Source organism: Octopus bimaculoides, chromosome 8 (genome assembly GCF_046866305.1).
Source record: "Octopus bimaculoides isolate indiv1 chromosome 8, ASM4686630v1, whole genome shotgun sequence".
Lineage (NCBI taxonomy): Eukaryota > Metazoa > Mollusca > Cephalopoda > Octopoda > Octopodidae > Octopus > Octopus bimaculoides.
In genome coordinates, this window is record NC_142935.1 from 31,874,432 (window position 1) to 31,895,257 (window position 20,826).

Below are 20,826 nucleotides of genomic sequence, written 5' to 3' on the forward strand. Positions count from 1 at the left end.
ATTAGCAATGAAGTAGCTAATCCATTAGAAATGTTCAAAGTGTTGGCCATGTAGCTCTAAACAAGTGTTCATACGGAATCTGAAATTGCAACGAACCCTCTCAAATAGCTCTTCATTACCGTTAACTTGTTCACACGCTTCAACAATTCTTTGAAGAAGATGACCTTGGTCATGAATCTTTTCAGAATACACAAGGGATTTAATGTAGCCCCAGAAGAAAAAGTCCTTGGGAGATGTTAGCCTGAGAATGTTGGCAATTTCACATATTGCAGAATGGTGCATGACTTTATGGTCACCCTGTATAAGCAGTATCTTTCTGCAAGATTGAATTCATGGTCATGGTCCAGTTCCATGTGATGTCATTTTAATGTACTGGCACCTCTAAATCCTTGGTGATTAATAAAAATAAATCAAATATTTAAACTTACCCTTTGTAAGGATGGCAAATAATTGCTGTTACAAATGTTTCATTGCTAATGATTACTCGCTTGTCGTCTACATTATCAATACGTACAACTGTAATCCCACGACGATTAGCCACATATAAATTGCGAAGCATCCAATCCACTGAAATACTATGTAAATATTCGTCGAACACTACCTTTAACTCTAAAATAAAGGAAATTCAGAATACCATTTTAAAAAGACTTGAATAAATGTTTCCATTCAATATGATATTGTAGTTTAAAGGGGCTTAACAAAGTCCATAGATTCTCCAAAGGCCCGAAATTTTTGGGGAAGGGGCTTGTTGATTAGATCTACCTCAGAATGCAACTGGTACTTAATCTATCGACCCCGAAAGACAGATACTCAGAATGTACAGACAGACGAAATACCACTAAGCATTTCACCCAGCATGCTACCATTTCTGCCAGCTCACTGCCTTAATGTTATTGTAATATATCAGCATCATCATTTAATGATTCAGTGTGTAAGAGAGGAGACTCTGCTGGTTCCGTCATGGGATGTGGATGGATGCTGACAGCTCCATAAAGAAGTGCCATTCACTCAAAGTAGATGGAACTCTTGGAAGTGGGAGATCCAAGAAGTACTAAAGGATGATCTCAGAACACTGAATCGTTTGGATGAGATGACAATCGACTGAGATAGCTGGCACTTTGCTATAATCAAGAAGACCCCCGTTCTACACAGCAGAAATGTTAAGGCCACACTGTCTGGTGAAGGGGATTAGCCTGGAAGAGTGCTGTGTTGGTGCCGCGTAAAACATGCTTCTGCTGGTGCCACATAATAAGCACTTGTGCTGGTGCCATGCACAAGTGCTTGTGTTGGTGGCACGTTAAAAGCACCCAGCACACAAGGTAAAGTGGCTGGTTGTAGAAACCAAGCCAAACCAGACTGGAACAGACTGGTGCAGCTTCCCGTCTTGGTACCTCTAGTCAAACCATCCTACCCAGGCTAGCATGGAAAGCAGACGTTAAAGAAGGATGATGCTGATGCTGATGATGGTGATTTTTCATGCTTGCATAAGTCAGATGAAAATACTTAGCGGTAGAGAACTTTCTATGGCCAGATACCAGTCCCTACTTGCTTCCAAGCTAGGTAACAATCTGTCAGTCGATTGAAAGACAGACAGCTCGAGAGAAATAAGAGTTCAGCCACAGAAACACACACACACACACACACACACACATACATACCATACATACATGCTACTCACATACATATTACATGTAACTTCTTATAGGAGGGTATTGTAGTTCGCTTGAAGCATTGTGTGTTGTTTGTAAAGAATAAAGTGTTTTGAATGCCACAACAATGCACTAGAATAACAACAATGGACTATAATAACTGGTGTAATTTAATCATCCATAGTCTGATAATAATATTTTGGAATATAAAATTCCAATGCCTAGATGCTTCTGAAAGAAAAAACAGCCATTGGAAAACTGATTATAGCAGCGACTCCATCAATTCCTAGGGATATCTGAAGAAGCAATTTTATATTCCAAAATAGCATCAGACTATGGATGATTAAATTGTTGTGCCATTCAAAACACTTTATTCTTTATAATTTCTTATATACATATATTACCATCTTCATCATCATCATCATTTAGTATCTGCTGTCCATGCCGTTCACCCCATGCTGGCATGGACAACGGACGTTAAATGATGATGACATATTAACATGTATATAAGAAATTTGAATGATAACGGAACAAGAAATAATGTCATGAGCTTTCATTAGCTTACAGCTGTTTCTGCTATAAGATGCAATGTACTTATAGTTGAATGCTTGTATATCACCTCATAGCTTCATCAGAGCTTCAAACATGAAGTACCCTTGTACAATGTAAGAGTGTACCTTTGATGCAGGTCTGACAAAGTGTCATCGTAATGTTTAAAGCCACAAATATTGCATAAATTTTCACTTGCAAACCTTGCATATATTCGCATTGAAAGCAGAGTTGGTACAGAAACAATTGTAACTGGTTGTGAAAGATGTGATAAAATTCTTCTTTATGTTCTTATTTTCATTATATTTTAGTCCTTGCTAAACCCAATCAATGGTTTTATTGTTGTGACACCTGGATTGTCTACACCTGAATAATTTTGATACTACTTAAGACTAGAATCCCAGAATGTAGATAACCTAAAGCTCAGATTGAGCACTGCATTGGAAATACTCCATCTTTCTACCCTCCCAGGGCCTTACATGTATATATATCATCATCATCATCATCGTTTAACGTCCATTTTCCATGCTGGCATGGGTTGGACGGTCTGACTGAGGTCTGGCGAGCCAGCAGCTGCACCAGGTTCTAATCTGATTTGACAAGGTTTCTACAGCTGGTTGCCCTTCCTAACGCCAACCACTCCAAGAATGTAGTGGGTGCTTTTTATGCACCGTTAGCACAGGAGCCAGTATGGTGGGCCTGGCATCAATCACGAGGAGTCAGTTGGGGCAAAGGGCTGGCATCGACCACATTCGGACGGTGCTTTTTATATGCCAGCGGCATGAGAAACCAGTCAGGTGGCACTGGCAATGACCCATGCATGAATGGTGCTTATTGCATGCCACAAGCATGGGAGCCAGTCAAGCGGCACTGGCATCAGCCACAACTACAATTTCCATTTGATTGTGATTTGATTTTGATTTTGATTTACTTGACTCAATAGGTCTCCTCAAGCACGGCATGTCGCCCGATGATTCAAAGCTACTTTTTAAAGGGGTTTGTTATGCAACACTGGTGTAGGCTACGACTGTTATCCCACTTTACTTGTCGGGTCTTCTCAATCACAGCGTATCTCCAGAGGTTTGGTCTCTTGTCATTGCCTCTTTGAGGCCTAACATTCGAAGGTCATGCTTCACCATCTCATCCCATGTCTTCCTGGGTCTCCCTCCTCTACAGGTTCCTTCCACTGTTAAAGAGTGACACTTCTTCACACAGCTCCCCTCATCCATACACAGCACATGACCATACTAGTGCAGTCATCTCTCTTGCACACCACATTTGATGCTTCGTATGTCCAACCTTTCTTTCAGGGTGCTTACACTCTGTTTTGTGCACACACTGACATTACACATCCAGCAGATCATGCTAGCTTCATTTCTTTCAAGCCTACGTATGTCCTCAACAGTCATGGCCCGTCAACAGTCAGAATAAATGTTCTAGAATAAATGTAAAAGTATTTTTGATTACATCATTTCATATGAAATGAATTAAAATGTTTGATACCTAAAAGTCTATTTAGCAACAACTGTATATAATAAAAAATAATAGGGGAACAAGGCAAATGCTAAAAAATAAGGGCTTCGATTAAACCAAAAATTAGAGCCAATTTTGGTCATACTGATGCTATGTTTAGATTCAGCATCCCAAACTTACCCCAAAACCACTCAAATAACCTTGATGAAAAAATAGTGTTGACCAGTGCTACCATTTGAATCAATGCTAATGTTTTTGTTAGCATTTACTGGCAGAGAGCTGACAGAATCCTTAGTGAGTTGGACAAAAGCTTAGTGGCATTCCATATGTCCTTCAAGTTCTGAGTTCAAAAAAGGCAGTGAGCTGGCAGGAGTGTTAGCATATTGGCCAATATGTTTAGCAGCATTTCATCTGTGTTCATGTTCTGAGTTCAATCTTGCCAAGGTTCACTTATCCTTTCATCCTTTTGGTGTCAGTAAAATAAGTACCAGTTGAAAACTGGGGTCAATGTAATCGACTTACCCCTTCCCTGAAATTGTTGGCCTTGAGCCAAAATTTGAAACCATAATCAGTATTTACTTTATGAAGTTAAAACTTACTTGCAAATGGACGCATGGCGTTCGATAATATAATTGTACAAATGATATGTGAGCATATGCATATATACATACATATATGTACATACCTACATCTACATGTATATATATATATATATATAGATGCATATCTGGGTACAGGATGTCAAAAAATCGGGGACAAAAAAGGAACGGGAACATAAACAAAGCACAAAAAACAAACTTACTTTACTTTATGAAGACCAGATTTGGCTTACCTGAAGTATTCAAATTGAATTTGAACACTGCACTACTGCTAGGATCAGCAAAATAGATTGTTTGGTCAGATGAGGTGTAGTCCAAAGATCTAATAGAAGGGCTCCTTGAAAAAGTGTTTGTGACTGGTAGAATAGCATTTGCATTGAAAGTAGACTTTCTATCCAGTGGTAGACCTTGAATAATGTTTCTTTTGGAAATTAAAATAAATTTATTGACACCTAAATCAAAAATAAAAAAATAGGAAAAAAATATCAGTTGCAAATGTTTCTGTCATCTTTATTATATTTTGTTTTTTTAAACATCTGCTTTTTCATATTTAGATGGATTATACAAGAGAATAGCTAGGGTAGAGATTTTTATGCCTTTCCTGTCACCAACCATAATTTGTTTCCAAGAATGTTAATAATTTCCCAGTCTATCCAACAACAAACAGCTCAGATGTGTTTTAAGTAGAGAATGGGAAACAAACGACACTGTATAAACGAGCGTTTTGTTTACAAAGATTGCAGAACATTTCAAGACAGCCCAAGACGCCTGGACATGTTTCACAGTTGGCCGTGAGCAAATGGCACCGTTAGCATAGCCATTGTTTACTATCAGCAGATGAAATACATAAAGACAAGGGAAATATAACCCCTCCCACACATACATATGTGTATGGCAGGCTTCTTTCAGTTTCCATCTACCAATCTACCCAAAAAGCTTTGGTTGGCCTGGAGCTATTGTAAAAGACACCATGTGGAACCAAAGGTGTCACACAATGGGACTGAACCAGAAACTATGTGGTTGGGAAGCAAACTTCTTAACACAACACACCCTTGTTATATTGTGTCATTAGCTCTGTTTATGAGATGCTCAGGGTAAGACACCAAATGATCTCTACTAACCCTATTTAGGTAGGGCTGATGGGTAGAATTTTTGGTTTGCACACTGAACAGAAAATGGCAAGTAATTTTATAATACACAGGTCTGGATTAAGACCCTTAAAAGACTTTAGTGCTCCCCCATATATATATGTAATTCAAAATATAAACAATAATAAACCATGAAATACATTTTTTATTTTTCAAAATGAAACAAAACTAACAGTGAGATGGGAAATAATGTTTATTTTTGTATACTTCCACTTTATTTGTATTTGCAAAGTCTTTGATCAGATCCTCAAAGTTAATCTTATATAACACATTTGCTCCTATACTTAGGAGAGATAAAGCATCCCAAATATTATTTTAGCAAGTTGAAAGTGATTTCTTTTGTGCCGTAAACCATTTACCATTTCTGTGGTGCCCCCACCCCTTCCCCTGATGCTTGAAAAACATGCTTATTTTGCTTAATGGCTAATCCAGCGCTGATCATATATTGCAGCAGGATCCAATCTTCTCACACACAAATATAACACACTGGTTATCATTGTAAACAACAGAATGACTTAAATGCTTAATACTTACGTGTACAATTCATTTGGCTTGAATCAGGAACGAAACCTATTTGACACAGACAACGGTAACCAAGCCCATCATTGTCAGAGGTATGAGTCACAACACAAATATGTTGACATTTAGCCTGCTTGCATGGATTTCTTCCTATTTAAATATAAAACTATTGTTCTAAACTCCTGGAGATATTTTGTACTTACAATACAAGAATAATTTTTTACAATAAATTCAGCAATTATTACACGAAAGGCAGAAACACTTAACTTCATTCAAACGTTTATTATTTGGACCAACTGTGAGCTGGTCAATACTCTTTCAAAAAGGAGTAATGTGAATCTGTATTCATGTAGTGAAAAATAATCCTTTCTATTAAAAGCACAAGGCCTGAAATTTTGAGGGATGGGTTAAATTAGCCCACCAGAGCCCAACTAGAACTTATCTTATTGAGCCTGAATGGATGAAGGGCAAAGTCGACCTCGGTGGAATATGGTAAAAAAAATGACAATTTTATTTGACAATGGCAGTAAATACTTTATGCTAAATATGATTTTTAGCCATAAACTGAATTCCATTGATTGAATTGACCTAAAGTTTCTCTTAAATTTATATCATTAAAATAGATGACTTCTAATACAATGATGTTTGATGTCCATAACTGCGAAGGTGCACAGTCTAGTGGTTAGGGTGTTATACTCATAATCATAAGGTCAGGGTTTCAATTCCCAGGTCACTAGTGTGTTGTGTTCTTGAGCTAAACACTTCATCTCACATTGCTGCAGTCCACTCAGCTGTAAATGTGTCACCCATTGATGGACTGGTATTCCATCCTGGTAGAATGTTGGCTGGCCTGCCTACTTCAGCAGGGTGGCATCGTTCAAAAGCTAAAGCAATGCAAGGAAGTGCATCATGACCAGTGGTGTATAACAAAATCTGATTGTCTGCTCAAGACAGTGATACAATAATATTTTAACTATTGACTGAGTTTTCTGTTGAAAGACATTTATAATTTCAATAGTTTTAAAAATCTTGTTTTTTCTTTTTCTTTTTTCACTTTTAACTTTAGTCATGAACTATTTTAAACCTGAAACAAGGGACCGAAAATTCTCTGAATGAGTTTTGACCCAGAAAGTAAACTTGAAATCTAATAATTCTGCCAAGTCAGAAAATTTTGCAATATTTTGGTAACTTCTTTGTTTTATTCATCAATTTATTGCAAAAACAGCCTAGCAAATGGAGGCCATCATGTTGCACTATCTGAAGACACCTTTCTGCTGGTTCTTTGATCCCACGCTGATACCTGTTCTTGTTCTTTGAGGCAAACAATTCCTTCACTAAAGTCTTCTCTTCTCTTTGGTTGATGAAGCGACATGAGTGCAAAAAGTAAGCCATGAATTGCAGCAAGTGATTCTCCAAGAGAGATATCTTTCTACAATTTTAATATGTATAAGCAGTGGTTAACAAATGGCCAGCTTCTGGAACCTGTCACCAAAGATAGCTATTTTGAACAGAAGCTGATGTTCTGCGCTTGGTGGAATTACGAGGGAATAATTCACTGTGAGTTTGTTTTGGACAGACAAACCACTGATGCCAACCTGTACTCCAAAGAGCTGGAGTGGATGAATGGCATTGTGTAGCAAAAATCTTTGGCATTGATTAAAAGGAAGTGAGCTCTTCTGCAGCAAGGCAACAGAGAACCTGACACTGCTTAAAGAGCTGAGAATAAACTCAAGGAACTCGAGGGAATCAAAATGATGTCACACTCAGCATAGAGTCCAGATCAAGCGGCATTGGGTTATTACTTGTTCTGATCCGTGGCTCACTTGCTGCTCTTTAGTAGACCAAATTAGTAACAGTGATGCATGCTCTGAAAGTATTGTTTCTAGAATAAGAATAGGATGGATGAAGTTAAGAGAACTGCTACCTCTTTTGGTAGCAAAAGGACTCTCTCTCTCTCTCAGAGTGAAAGTTAGATTGTACAATGCTTGTGTGAGAACAGCTATGTTACATGGTAGTGAGACATGGGTTCTAACTGCAGAGGACATGCATAGGCTGGAGAGGAATGAAGGTAGTATTCTCTATTGGATTTACAATGTCAGATCCCATGACCGACAGAATACAACTGTGTTGAGAGAAAAGTTAGGCATAAGAGTCCCAGTGAAAGACTGGGGTTGATGTAACCGACGAGTCCCCTCCACCAAAATTTCAGGCCTTGTGCCTAGAGTAGAAAGGATTATTACGAAAATAATTGACAAGAACTAATAATTCTTTTATGACAATAGAAGACTTCATTCAAACATACTTGGTAGAAAGATGATACTAACCTTGTGGTTGCAAAGCTGAATGGAAAATTTCCAGTGTGTTAGGAACTTCAGAAGAATTATGATATATTTCTGTTAAAGTGGAGATGCTACCGTTTTTATTCATCTTCATAATTTTACCCTTATGCTTATCAGCCCAAAAGAGATGGCTTTCAAAATGTGTTATTGCCACAGGTGATGGAATATATTTTCCTCCCGCAACGATTTCAAATCTACAAAAACATGGATGAACATAACAATTATAAGAATTTATCATAGGGAAGAGAATTTTTACAATTATAATTGTTTCTTATTTATTGCTAATGGATCATATATGAAATTCTTGCTATTTTCTGAGAATCAACAGCCAATTCTTTATCTACAAAATGGTTAGTAAATGAAATATTACACTCATGAGTCAAATGTAATCGTTGATCAGCATCAAGTCACATCATTTAGTGGTTACAATATTAATGATCATAAAGTCAAGGGTTCAATTCCTGGAGGTACACTGCGTCCTTAAGCAAGACACTTTATTCCACTTTGTCACATTCTGTCACACAGAATCTTGCAGAGGACTATGTTAAGGGTACACATGTCTACAGAGTACTCAGCCACTTGCAGGTTAATTTCATGAGTAGGCTGTTCCATAGTAGATTGGATCTACTGGGACCCTCATTGTTGTAACCAATGGAGTATCAGTTGTCCAGTAGACTTTCAGAATAGCCATCACTGTCTCATGCAGAAGGAAAGGGATAAGAAATTGGCTGGTTGTTTCCTTCTGTGAAACAATTTCTTTGTCCAAAACATTTGATTTCTTTTTTTTTTTTTTCACATTTTTGCCCTTCATTTTCATGACCTTCTCCAGCAAATTTTTTCTGGCACATTTTTTACGATTCCAAAAATCTGCTGATCAACTATGGCACAATTGTAGGAATGTAGTAGTTTATTTACTAATCCTTTAATACATAAAGGATAAGAAACCAGTGCTCCATTGGTTGTGATGACAAGAGTCCAGCTGACCGGATCAAGGGAACAGCCTGCTTATGGAATTAAAGTGCAAGTGGCTGAGTACTTCATAGACATGCATACCCTTAATGTAGTTCTCAGGGATAATCAACATGACACAGAATAGGATGAGGCTGGCCCCCTTTAAATTACAGGTACAACTCATTTTTGCCAACTGAGTGGACTGGAACAAGTTGAAATAAAGCATCTTGCTCAAGGATACAATGTGCCATCAGGAATTGAACTCAAGACCTTACAATAATGAGCTGAATACCTAAACCACTAAGCCATCTGCCTTCAAAGAGATAACTGAACTCAGTGGGAATATTAAGCATATTATTTGTGGCATAGCAAAATGATCTCATGTAAATAACATGCGAGAAACTTGAAGTAAACTGAAAGCTGACTATTTAAGAATGTTACCTGTTTAATCCGTTGTAATCAAAAGTTAGCACCTGGTCGAAATGGCTATCAATGAGATAAATCCTTTTGGAAAAAATATCAACAGTAAAACCACTTGGAAAGGTATACTTTGATGTTTTAAAATATACAATGTTACTTCCATCCATAAAAGCTCGGTAAACACCATTGACCCTTTGATAGCGGTGTCCCCAAAGAATAAAGAACATGTATCTATTGAAAGAAGAAATACATTATTACTGTTATATATTGTGGTTGATAATAAAAATTCTCGTATATTCCATCTTCTGTCTTTCATTTACCACATATATATGCATATAAATATATGAGGGCACGTCGAAGATAATCCGCACCTTTGCCATAACATATCCTTATTATTATCACACAGCCTTCTGCACATGCATACATTTATTTGGTACTATTGTGGTCACATGATCGAAGTTTGAACCTGATCACACCATTTTTCTTTCTGGTTTTACAGCATAAGCATGGCCACTCCACTAGCAATGTGCACCAAAGAAGAACAAAGAGCAGTGATTTGATTTCCCTGGTGGGAAGGTGTGTCAGGTGCTGAAATTCATAAGAGGCTTTTATTACAGTATGGTGACAGTGCGCTAACACATAGAAGTGTGTCTGAGAGGATCAAGAAATTTAAAAGTGGCTGGACAAGCGTGACACACGAAGAGGGAGCAGGATGCCCGTCAACCTCCACCACTGACGAGAAAATTCAGCAAGCTCAAGAGATAGTGATAGTAAACAGGTTCACCAGTAACTACTCTTTGTTCTTTTTTGGTGCACATTGCTACGGCGTGGCCATACTTATGCTGTAAAGCCACAAAGAAAAATGACGCAATCACATTCAAACTTTGATCATGTGACCACAATATTACCAACTATGAGCGTGCATGCGGAGAATGCATAAAGGCATGTTATGGTGAAAGGGCAGATAATTTTTGACTTCCCCTCGTACACACACACACACACACACATGTATATATACATTTAAATATATACACACACATACGTACACACACATAATATATATAATATTAGATAAATAGAGGATTATTTATATATGTTATAATTTAGAATAAATAAATATATATATATATATATATATATATATATGTACATATATACACACACAGAGATAGATAGATAGATAGATAGATAGACAGACAGACAGACAGACAGACAGGCAGACAGGCAGACAGACAGACAGACAGATAGATAGATAGATAGACAAACACACATGTATGTACGCACTAACCAGTGGTTGGTTTCCTCTGGAAACTTATAATCAATGATTTGATTCTTCATGGAAAGTAATAAGGAATGAAGTTGAACCATGAAATATAAGAAAAAGGCAAAAAAGGAAGCATAACTTACCCAACAAGAGGGTCGAGGGCTATGGAAAACGTTCTCGTTAGGCCTGAAGTGATAATGTTACACTGACGTCCGCTATCAAGATTAAGGATGCCAAGGCTGCCAGCGACTTTGTCGATATAATATAAGTTGTTAGCAATCCAATCGTAGGTGAGCGAAACATACTTGAACGTAGTTTTGAGTGGAATTGAGCGTTTATTCTCACCAGATAAATCAGATTCCCAAAACTGAAATGACTATAGAGAGAATTAACTCCAACACAGCATTTGGGAAATAGTGAAGAAGATGATGATTATGATGATGATAATGATGAGGAGGAGGAGGAGGTGGAGGAGGAAGGGCGGGGAAGAGGAAAGGGAGATGGATGAGTAGGAAGAGCTAGGTATGGAGAAGAGCGATTAAAAAGGAGGAGGGTGGAAGGGGGAAGTGAATGAGAAGGGATAAATGATTTCTTTCAATTTCCATCTGCTAAGTCCTCTCATAAGGCTTTGACTTCAGGAGAAATCACTTTCCCAAGATGCCATCCTGTGAGAGCGAACCCAAATCCATGTGATTAGGAAGCAAACATTTTAACCACAGGGCCATGCTTTCATCAACAATAACAGCATAAAACATACTGCATTACTTTATGATCTGTGCTTTAAAGGGTTTAGAATCTTTAATTAATCCTTGTGAAAGGAAATGAAAATCAAACTTTGGATTACCTCTTGTTTCTTTGAGTTGTAACCACTGGCCCAAAATATCTTATTTCGATGAGAATCAAAAGCTACAGGACTTGATGTTGTGGCTATAAGTTTTATGTCACTACCATCTGTCTTCATTGAAAAAATTCTCTTGTTACTGGATACGATTAATCTTGCATTTTCACCTATGCAAAGAAACGAAATTTTGAAATACATCTGTTCTTATTTATCACAGGAGTTTGGTTCAAAAAAAAAAAAACAATAAAAATTGGATCATTGTCCTGCACTTTCCAAATAAAACAAAATACCAAACTCATTTCGGTAAAGCTCTCACTGTCACATAGTTTCTTGATTAACTCTACCTTTTCTGGTACAGAATATATTGAGCCATCCCATAAATAATGCAGTTTTTTCAGATGGGATAAACTACCTGAATCAACTTGCTTTAAAAGCAGGTAGTAATTCTACTTTGTCCTTATTCTTAGTGCAGGCTTTCAAGAGTGCAATCGATTTTAACTGTTAATTTTCAAAGCTATAATGGAAGTGACAAAGGAGCATATTCGGCACATTTTGCTTTATGAATTCAATAAAGGCAACAACGCAATGGAAAGTGCATGGAATATTAATGCAGTATACAAGGATCGGACAATAAGCGTGAGCCAGTGTCAAAGGTGGTTCCAGAAATTCCGAGCCGGAAACTACAACCTAGAAGACGAGCTTCGTCATGGAACATCTGTAGAGCTTGACAATATCATCCTGCAACCCTGGTGGAATAAGATCCCATCGTAACTGTTGAGGAACTAGCAGAGAAGTTTGGAATTGGTCATTCAACCATTCATCAACACCTGCATCCCATCAGAAAAGTCTGCAAATTGGGTCAATGGGTTCCTCACAAACTTTCAGAGTCTAATTGTGCGCAGGCTCCAATTGTCAGTTTTGGCAAGGTTTCTATGGGTGGATGCCCTTCCTAATGCCAACCTCTTTACAGAGTGTACTGGGTGCTTTTAACATGGCACCAGCACAGGTGATTTTTTTTTTTTACATGGAACCAGTACAGGTACTTTTCTTATGTGGAACCAGTCCAGATGCTTTTTACTTGGCACCAGCACATGGTCTACAAGTGAGCGTATTGTGTTTGCCTCAATCAGTGATGAATAACTCCCTGACAAACAAGGCTACATTTATTAAGAAGATTTCATATGTTTCAACTTACTGTTATTTGCTTGACACATCTGTTTCCCTGTTAATGTAAACCCCTCCTGACAAGAACATGTGTATCCATTTTCTTTATTTGTACAGATCTGATCACAATATCCCCAGCTGGAGCATTCATTGAAATCTGAAGCAGTCAAATCAGAATTTGGTCATTAGATGCTAATCATTAGGAAAATAAATAAATAAATAACATGGTAAATTCAGCTGAAGCAGCATTGAAATAAAATTGCCATCTGCGTATCATGCTAAATGTATGTACAGTATTGAAAGGTATGATGCAGTGGTTTTTGTCTGAGAGAAAATCTCTTGATAAACATGTTGTGTTATAAACACAATATCAGAGCAGTGATTCTCAAGAACACAGACACATGTTGGTCTACATGGAGGATTATTTACAGTCACATCTTGTGCTACTTTGGGCTTGCTAACAGACATGGTTTGCCCTGCATGGGGCTTGTGAAAAGAGGAAGTTGTGATACTAATTCTTTCTAAGCTAGGCACAAGACCTGGAATTCTGGGGAAGGAGACTATTTGATTACATCGACCCCAGTGACAACTCATTTTATTGAAACTGAAATGCTGGAGGGCAAAGTTGACCTCAGCAAATTTGAACCGAGAATGTAAAGTTGAAGGAAATGCTGTTGAGCATTTTTGTCTGATGTGCTAATAATTCTACCAGCTGAGCATCTGAGGAATAATAAAAAGGATAATAATAATGACAACAATAGGCACAAGGCGTGAAATTTGTGTGGAGGGGGACTAGTCGATTGATCAACCCCACTGATCAATTGGTACTTAATTTATCGACCCCGAAAGGATGAAAGGCAAAGTCAACCTTGGCAGAATTTGAACTCAGAACATAGCGACAGGCAAAAGACGGCTCAGCATTTCGTCCAGCTTCCTGCCTTAACAACAACAATAATAATGAAAATAATAATAGCAGCAACAACAATAACAATTGTATTAAATAAATAAATACAAGAGCTTTTTTTTTTAAATAAAAATAATCAATTATGTTGTACATCCTAAAATGTATATTGATTTCACATGTTGTCACATGGCCAGCAATTTCAGGGGAGGGGGTAAGTCAATTACATTGACCTCAGTATGCAACTGGTACTTATTTTATTAACTCCCACAAGGATGAAAAGCAAAGTCGACCTCGGTGTAATTTGAACACAGAATGTAAAGACAGACAAAATGCCTCTAAGAATTTCATCCAACGTGCTAATCATTCTGCTCGCTCACTTCCTGACATCCTGCTGTGTCTATTAAGATTTGTATTTATGCAATTACTTTATACTTACCAATACAAGTCCTTTTATCGTCTGATTTTAATGCCATTCCATCCGCACAATAACACATACCACCTTCGGGAGATGGGTTACATCTGTATAGACATGATAACCAACCACAACGACTTGAAGCTAATAACAAAGAAATTATATAAAAAAAACAAAAAAAAAACATGAAAATCTTGAAGGAGTAGATTAATGGCTTAGATATTTGGTTGTATCTACAGATATGTAAACAAATGATGTAGTAGCACTGCTAACACAGTAGAACACGGCCCTGACTTATAAAAACGTGTTAATCTACTTGATTGTATATTAAGATTTCATAACGAAGTACCACTACGTGCCTACAAATATTTGGTAACATGTTTCTATAAATGTAGGAAGGTGAGTCTATAACATAAGTTGCAAGTGAAGTTTAGTGGTTACAGTATTCAGCTCATGATATTAAGGTTGTGAGTTCAATCTCAGGCAGTGCATTGTAGCCTTGAGCAAGACACTTTATTTCATGGTACTCCGGTCGCTAGCATATCTAGGTGGGGTTACTAGGAGCGGTCTGCCCCGGGTGGCACTTTTAATGGGGCAACACATTTGGGTCTGCTGTAGGTAATATGTGCTTTTTGTGGAATCCAGGGGCATCAAAGGAAAGGGCTGCCTTAGGTGGCACACACTCTAATCATGCTAGTGACTCTGGTCCACTCATCTGGCAAAAATGAGTAGTTTCTGTATTTTAAAGAGCCAACCTTGTCACATTTTGTATCTTGCCGAATCTGCCTGAGAACGTACATTAAAGGTACGTGTGTCTGTGGAGCACTCAGCCACTTGCATGTTAATTAGTGAGCAGGCTGTTCTGCTGATCGGATCAAATAGAACTCTTGCCTTCATAACCAGCATGGTCCCAGTTTGATAATAATTGTCTACATAGAGTCACAGGAGTGGCTGTGTGGTAAGAGGCTTGCTTCCCAACCACATGGTTCTAGGTTCAGTTCCACTGCATGGCACCTTGGGCAAGTGTCTTTTACTATAGCCTCGGGCCAACCAATACCTTGTGAGTGGATTTGGTAGATGGAAACTGAAAGAAGCCCATCATATATATATATATATATATACATATATGTATGTGTGTATTTGTGTGTCTGTTTTTGTGCCCTCACCATCACTTGGCAACTGATGTTGGTGTGTTTACGTCCCTGTAACTTAGTGGTTCGGCAAAAGACACCGATATAATAAGTACTAGGCTTACAAAGAATAAGTCCTGGGCTAGATTTGTTCAACTAAAGGTGGTACTCCAGCATGGACACAGTCAAATGACTGAAACAAGTAAAAGAATGAAAGAATAGTACAAGCATACATGTATGCTTGTATACATCATCTTCATTATCATTCAACGTCCATTTTCTATGCTAGAATTAGGCCGGGCAGTTCAAGAGAAGGGCAGCAAGCCTGAGGACTGCACCAAACTGCACTGTCTGCTTTGGTATGGTTTCTATAGCTGGATGCATCTTCATATAATGCTAACCACTTCATAGAGGTTACCCTGTGCTTTTCCTGTGGCACCAGCAACAGTGAGATTGTGAAGTAACAAGCAAGACTCACCCAGCTGTAGGGGCTGCGGCGGAGTTTATGGCAGGTGATAAGAGGTTAAAATATGATAGAGGGACAGGAACAGGTGTCAGGGAGAGATATGGTTACTCCCCAGTTGGAAAAGAGATAAAGAGATGGTGATGAAGATGTGTCAGGGTTTCCCTCAAGTTACAGGAAGAGGAAGATAAGAGAAACGATGTGAGTGAGTTCATGAAAGTGCGAAAGGAAAGTGGCCGATGTATAGAGAAGGGGATAGGGGAAAATGCAGTAAGAGATGGGTATGGTGAAGGGTTGGTCAATCGTGAATATCGGTTGAAGGGGAGAAAAGGAGGAAGTAGGTGAGGGTCAGGAAAGGTGAAAGGTAGCAACAAAGATGAGAGGAAGTGTGTGGGTGGGGGTGGGGTATACTTAAATATATAATGATATATACATACATATAAACATTTATACTTTACAAGTTTAAAGATATTACTTACAACAAGTAGAAACCTCATCTGCTCCATCATCACAATCGTTTTTCCCATCGCACACACTCGTTATTGGAATACAGCGTTCAGCATTCGGACATGCCCACTGATTGTTTGGACAGACCTTTTGATCTGTGCCAAAGGAGATGGAAAAAGAAAATCTTACTTTAGAAACATTACGAAGGTTGTATTCTAGGATTTGGGTTCTTATCTTTGTGTTTCCCCGCAGGCCTTTGGCATCATCGTCGTCGTCATCCTCCATGTTCCTAGTTGGCATGGATCAAATGTTTCAACAGAATCCCATGGGTTAAACGATTGCATCATGTTCCTGCGCTTACTTTGGAATGGCTTCTACAGCAGGACACCCTGCCTAATGCCGATCACTTTACAACATGGACTGAGTACCTTCCCATGCCATCGACACCAGTGAGGTTGCCAGGCAGCTTGCAAGGCTGTGGGGCAGTGGGGTTTGGGTAGCTTTATGTAATGAAGCAAGGGATTAAAGTATGAAAGAAGGGACTGGGGCAGAGGGAAGCAGCATTTCCATTGACAAAATGTCTATTTTCTAAGTGGTGAGAAATCTTCTTTCTTGAAATGTTAAAATCCATATACATAAGTAGAACTGGTTTTGGTTGAATTTTAACCTGGCATTCTATGTCACTAGAATCTCTGACTGAGAGTTAAACCAATATTCTGGTTACATTCACAGGACACCCTAATTTCATCTGAACCAGTGGTTCTCAACCATTTTTGTACTCTACAGACCCCTTTGATTACTGTTTTAGTCTGGTGGACTCCCATAGCCGTTTAAAACTAGTTTCATAGAAACTTCTTTCAAAATCCCTGTTTTGTTGTTCACACATTCACTTGTGTAGGTTGAGCTTTGTAAAAACAGGAGAGAAAGAAACCTTGCTATTTCCTGCAATAAATACATTTTAGGCACAATTTTTTCGTGCACCCTCAATATACAACTGCAGATCCCCAATTTAACATTTTCCTTGCAAGGACCCTACAAAATCTTATATATGGAGCCCAGTTGAGTATCACTGATCTAGATTAAGTAAAGTTGAAATAGCTCATTGTATTTAAGAATACTGACTAATGAGTATTGTCCCTACATGGCCATTCTGATGCCTATGGTTTCATATATGATTAATACAATATTTCAATGCCATACAGTCTACTGTTATTTAGATATCTTGTATTTAAATACCACATAATTCAGACAAAATTAGGAACACTGGTCTATGCTTACCTTACACTACTGGTAGCATGGCTGGTGAATTAATATTGCATATAGGACCTAGGGTGATTTTTTTTTTTTTTTGGCACAGTTTTAGAAACATATGTCCTATCTGGCATCAAATACAGTAGTGCATAAATAAATCAGCTGATTTGGCTTCTCTCAGAACTATATTTTGTCTCAGTTATGCCATATTTAAATACTAGACGACCAAACAGCAGGGAATAGATGGATATTGAATGATTAATCACATATTATATCCTGGGTATTAGGGAAAACAGTGATCTATTGGTATTCTTAACTACAAATATATAACTTTAATCCTTTAGCATTCAAATTACTCTCTCAAATGTAATGCTTATTTATTTCCATTGTTTTGAATTAATCACGGATTATCTCATAGTTTGAGATCCTTTTATAATGTGCACAGGAATAGTTTTGTGGTTAACAAGCTCTCTTTGTAACCATGTGGTTTTGGGTTCAGTCCCACAGCATGGCATCCTGTGCAAGTGTCTTCTACTATAGACCCGGACCAACCAAAACCTTGTGCATGAAGATGGTGGAAAGTGTGTGAAGCTCTTTGTGTGGGAGGATGGGGGTGTAAGTGCGTGTGTGTGTGTGTGTGTGTGTGTGTGTGTGTGTGTGTGTGTATTTTTGTATTTGGTCCCATCTTCCCTGCAAGACAACTGATGTTGGTCTGTTTACATCCCACCGAACTTAGCAGTTTGGCAAAAAAAACAAAAAAAAAAAAAACTGATAAAATATGTACTAGACTTAAAAAGTAATTTTGGGGTCAATGTGTGTCCCTGCCTGGTTACACTCGAATGATTCAAGCAAGCAAAGGGGAGAGATAAAAAAAATTAAGCTAAGTGTACTAATTTATACAGATAATTGTAATAATTAATTGTAATTACACTGAAAACAATAGCATTGAGATACGGTGGGGGGTGGAGGGGTTGTGTGTATTGAAATGAATCTTTAGAAATTATATTAATTAGAAATACATACTGCAAACTTGTTCATCAGATTCATCTTCACAGTTGGTAACGCCATTACATAGGAATTCTTGCTTGACACACTGACCAGAATTACAAGCAAACTGGTTGCCCAGACATCCAGAAAGTGCTACAACAATTAAAGGAATAATATTTAGACGTTTTAGATGCCATTACATATGACTGAAATATAATTTGATAGAAGAATTAATCACCTTTATTTATTACATCATAATTATATACAAGAGATGAGAGATAGATGGATAGATAGATAGATAGATAAATAGATAGATGGATCACTGTGATGCTGATGTGGCATTAATTTGGATTAGGCAAAGCTGTGTCCTTAAGGAGTTCTGGTTGGGATCTGATCCCACTGTCCTGGAATCTGGCTACGTGTCTTCAGGTGTAGTCTTAGGCTGGCCAATACTTTAATAGGACAATTTGGAAGACAAACATATGTAGACACATATTCTACTCACACACGCACACAAACATACATGAAAACACACACAAACATGCACTATGATTCCTTTGTTTTTGGAACTGGATCTCAGAGCAGATATAAAACTATAAATAATGGTTTCCAATTTTGGCACAAGGCCAGCAATTTCGAGGATGGGATAAGTTGATTACACCAATCCCAATACTTGACTACAACTTATTTTATCGACCCTGAAAGAATGAAATGTAAAGAAAGTAATGTAAAGTCGGTGGAGTTTGAACTCAGAACGTAAAGACAGACGAAATGCCACTAAGCATTTTGCCTGGCATGCTAACGATTCTGCCAGCTTGCTGCCTGTCTAACGCTATAAATAATATCATGAAAATGTTGGGCTGAAAAATCCTTTTGGATAGAAAAAGTTGAAGGCTTCATATATGCTTTGAGAACGACTTCCAGAAAAGAGCACTAATTCAGGTAGTAGCAGATCTGAAGAAATATTCAATACGATGGATTTGGGTTCTTGATTTTGATTGTTTGAGCATCAGTAGCCGAGGAAGGAGACAGCGAAGAAGAAGAAGAAGAAGAAGAAGAAGAAGAAGAAGAAAAAGAAGAAGAAGAAGAAGAAGAAAAAGAAGAAGAAGAAGAAGAAGAAGAAAAAGAAGAAGAAGAAAAAGAAGAAGAAGAAAAAGAAGAAGAAGAAGAAGAAGAAGAAGAAGAAGAAAAAGAAGACGGGAGTAGTATGACAGTAGTAGACTGTTTGTAGAGTTTTCTTAAATGGTCAAGTGACCTAAAAGTGATCTGTTGTAGTTATAGCAGTAGTGATTGGAATTGTTCTGAATAAATTCATGGGGAGTGACTGTCTTGAATATATCTTTTTTAATATTTGCATGGGTATTATTCTAAGGACCTTGTAGTAGTATCATCTGTGGTGGAAGCATTCAAAAGAGGTTTATATTTTGCGATAAAATATGACTCTATGCTAATGCGCTGATTATAGGTTGCATCGTCCCTGAATTTATGGAGGGGAAAAATTCTGAAGTTGCGTTGTTCGTTAGTGGTGCAAATGTCGATGGGTTCACTGAATGCTATTTTTCTGTATTCCCAAATTTTAATCTGGGATCTATGTAGGGTCATCCTTTGGCATAAACTGTATTTGGTTTGGCCTATGTATTGCTCTCGACATCCTGAGCAAGTTAATATATATATATATATATATATATATTAGGTTTCCCAAAGCACATGTGAAGCTGTTTTTCATTGTAAAATGTTGACCTTGTTTGAAGGAGAACTCCGATCCCTCAATTAAGTTGACGCATATACTACAAATCTTCCACATTTTTTACTGACGGCTTCAGTGTTGTTGTCAAGTATACTTGGGCTTGTGTTAGGAGACTTTTCATACTTGGGTTGTCTTTTGCTCTTTATGATGGTGTGTGTTTGGAGGATTAAATTCATTCTGTAGTCCCTTATTAGTAGAGGAATGTTCTGGAGGATGGTGTCAAAGGCTTCATTATTAAGGGGATTGTGTGTGGAGATGTATGGTAGGAATTTTAGTTGTAAATCCTTCTAAGGTTGGGATGTTTAAGTTCGTGAATGTTGAGTTTTAGGGCATGCTAAAATCCTATATCAATTAGTGATGGTGGGTAGTTCTTGGTGATGAGTGTATTCTTTAGTTCACGTAGTCTTGTGTCCCTGGTGTTTGTACTGTAACAGTCACTACCCAAAGAAAACGCAGTTATTTTCTAGTACCAATCATAATCTTTCAAGTAAATTTTTTTTTTTGGAATCTCTCCCTTAATTCTGTGTGGGTATTTATCTTGAAACTTACTACTTCCAATCCAGAAGTTG

The 20,826-nt window shown here is 37.8% G+C and overlaps 1 protein-coding gene across 2 annotated transcripts in view; it reads right to left on the reverse strand.

Moving 5' to 3' along the window:
* LOC106881999 (low-density lipoprotein receptor-related protein 2) overlaps nucleotides 1-20,826 on the reverse strand; it is a 146,098-nt gene that overhangs the window by 112,307 nt on the left and 12,965 nt on the right. For both annotated transcript variants that reach the window (XM_089356328.1, XM_089356329.1), the window contains 11 exons: nucleotides 18,547-18,663; nucleotides 16,305-16,427; nucleotides 14,257-14,376; nucleotides 12,948-13,073; nucleotides 11,756-11,919; nucleotides 11,055-11,287; nucleotides 9,669-9,878; nucleotides 8,262-8,470; nucleotides 5,953-6,087; nucleotides 4,504-4,722; nucleotides 429-609 (listed from right to left, as the gene is read on the reverse strand). In XM_089356328.1, the coding sequence (XP_089212454.1) occupies nucleotides 429-609; nucleotides 4,504-4,722; nucleotides 5,953-6,087; nucleotides 8,262-8,470; nucleotides 9,669-9,878; nucleotides 11,055-11,287; nucleotides 11,756-11,919; nucleotides 12,948-13,073; nucleotides 14,257-14,376; nucleotides 16,305-16,427; nucleotides 18,547-18,663 (1,837 nt within the window). The remainder of the gene's footprint in view (nucleotides 1-428; nucleotides 610-4,503; nucleotides 4,723-5,952; nucleotides 6,088-8,261; nucleotides 8,471-9,668; nucleotides 9,879-11,054; nucleotides 11,288-11,755; nucleotides 11,920-12,947; nucleotides 13,074-14,256; nucleotides 14,377-16,304; nucleotides 16,428-18,546; nucleotides 18,664-20,826) is intronic.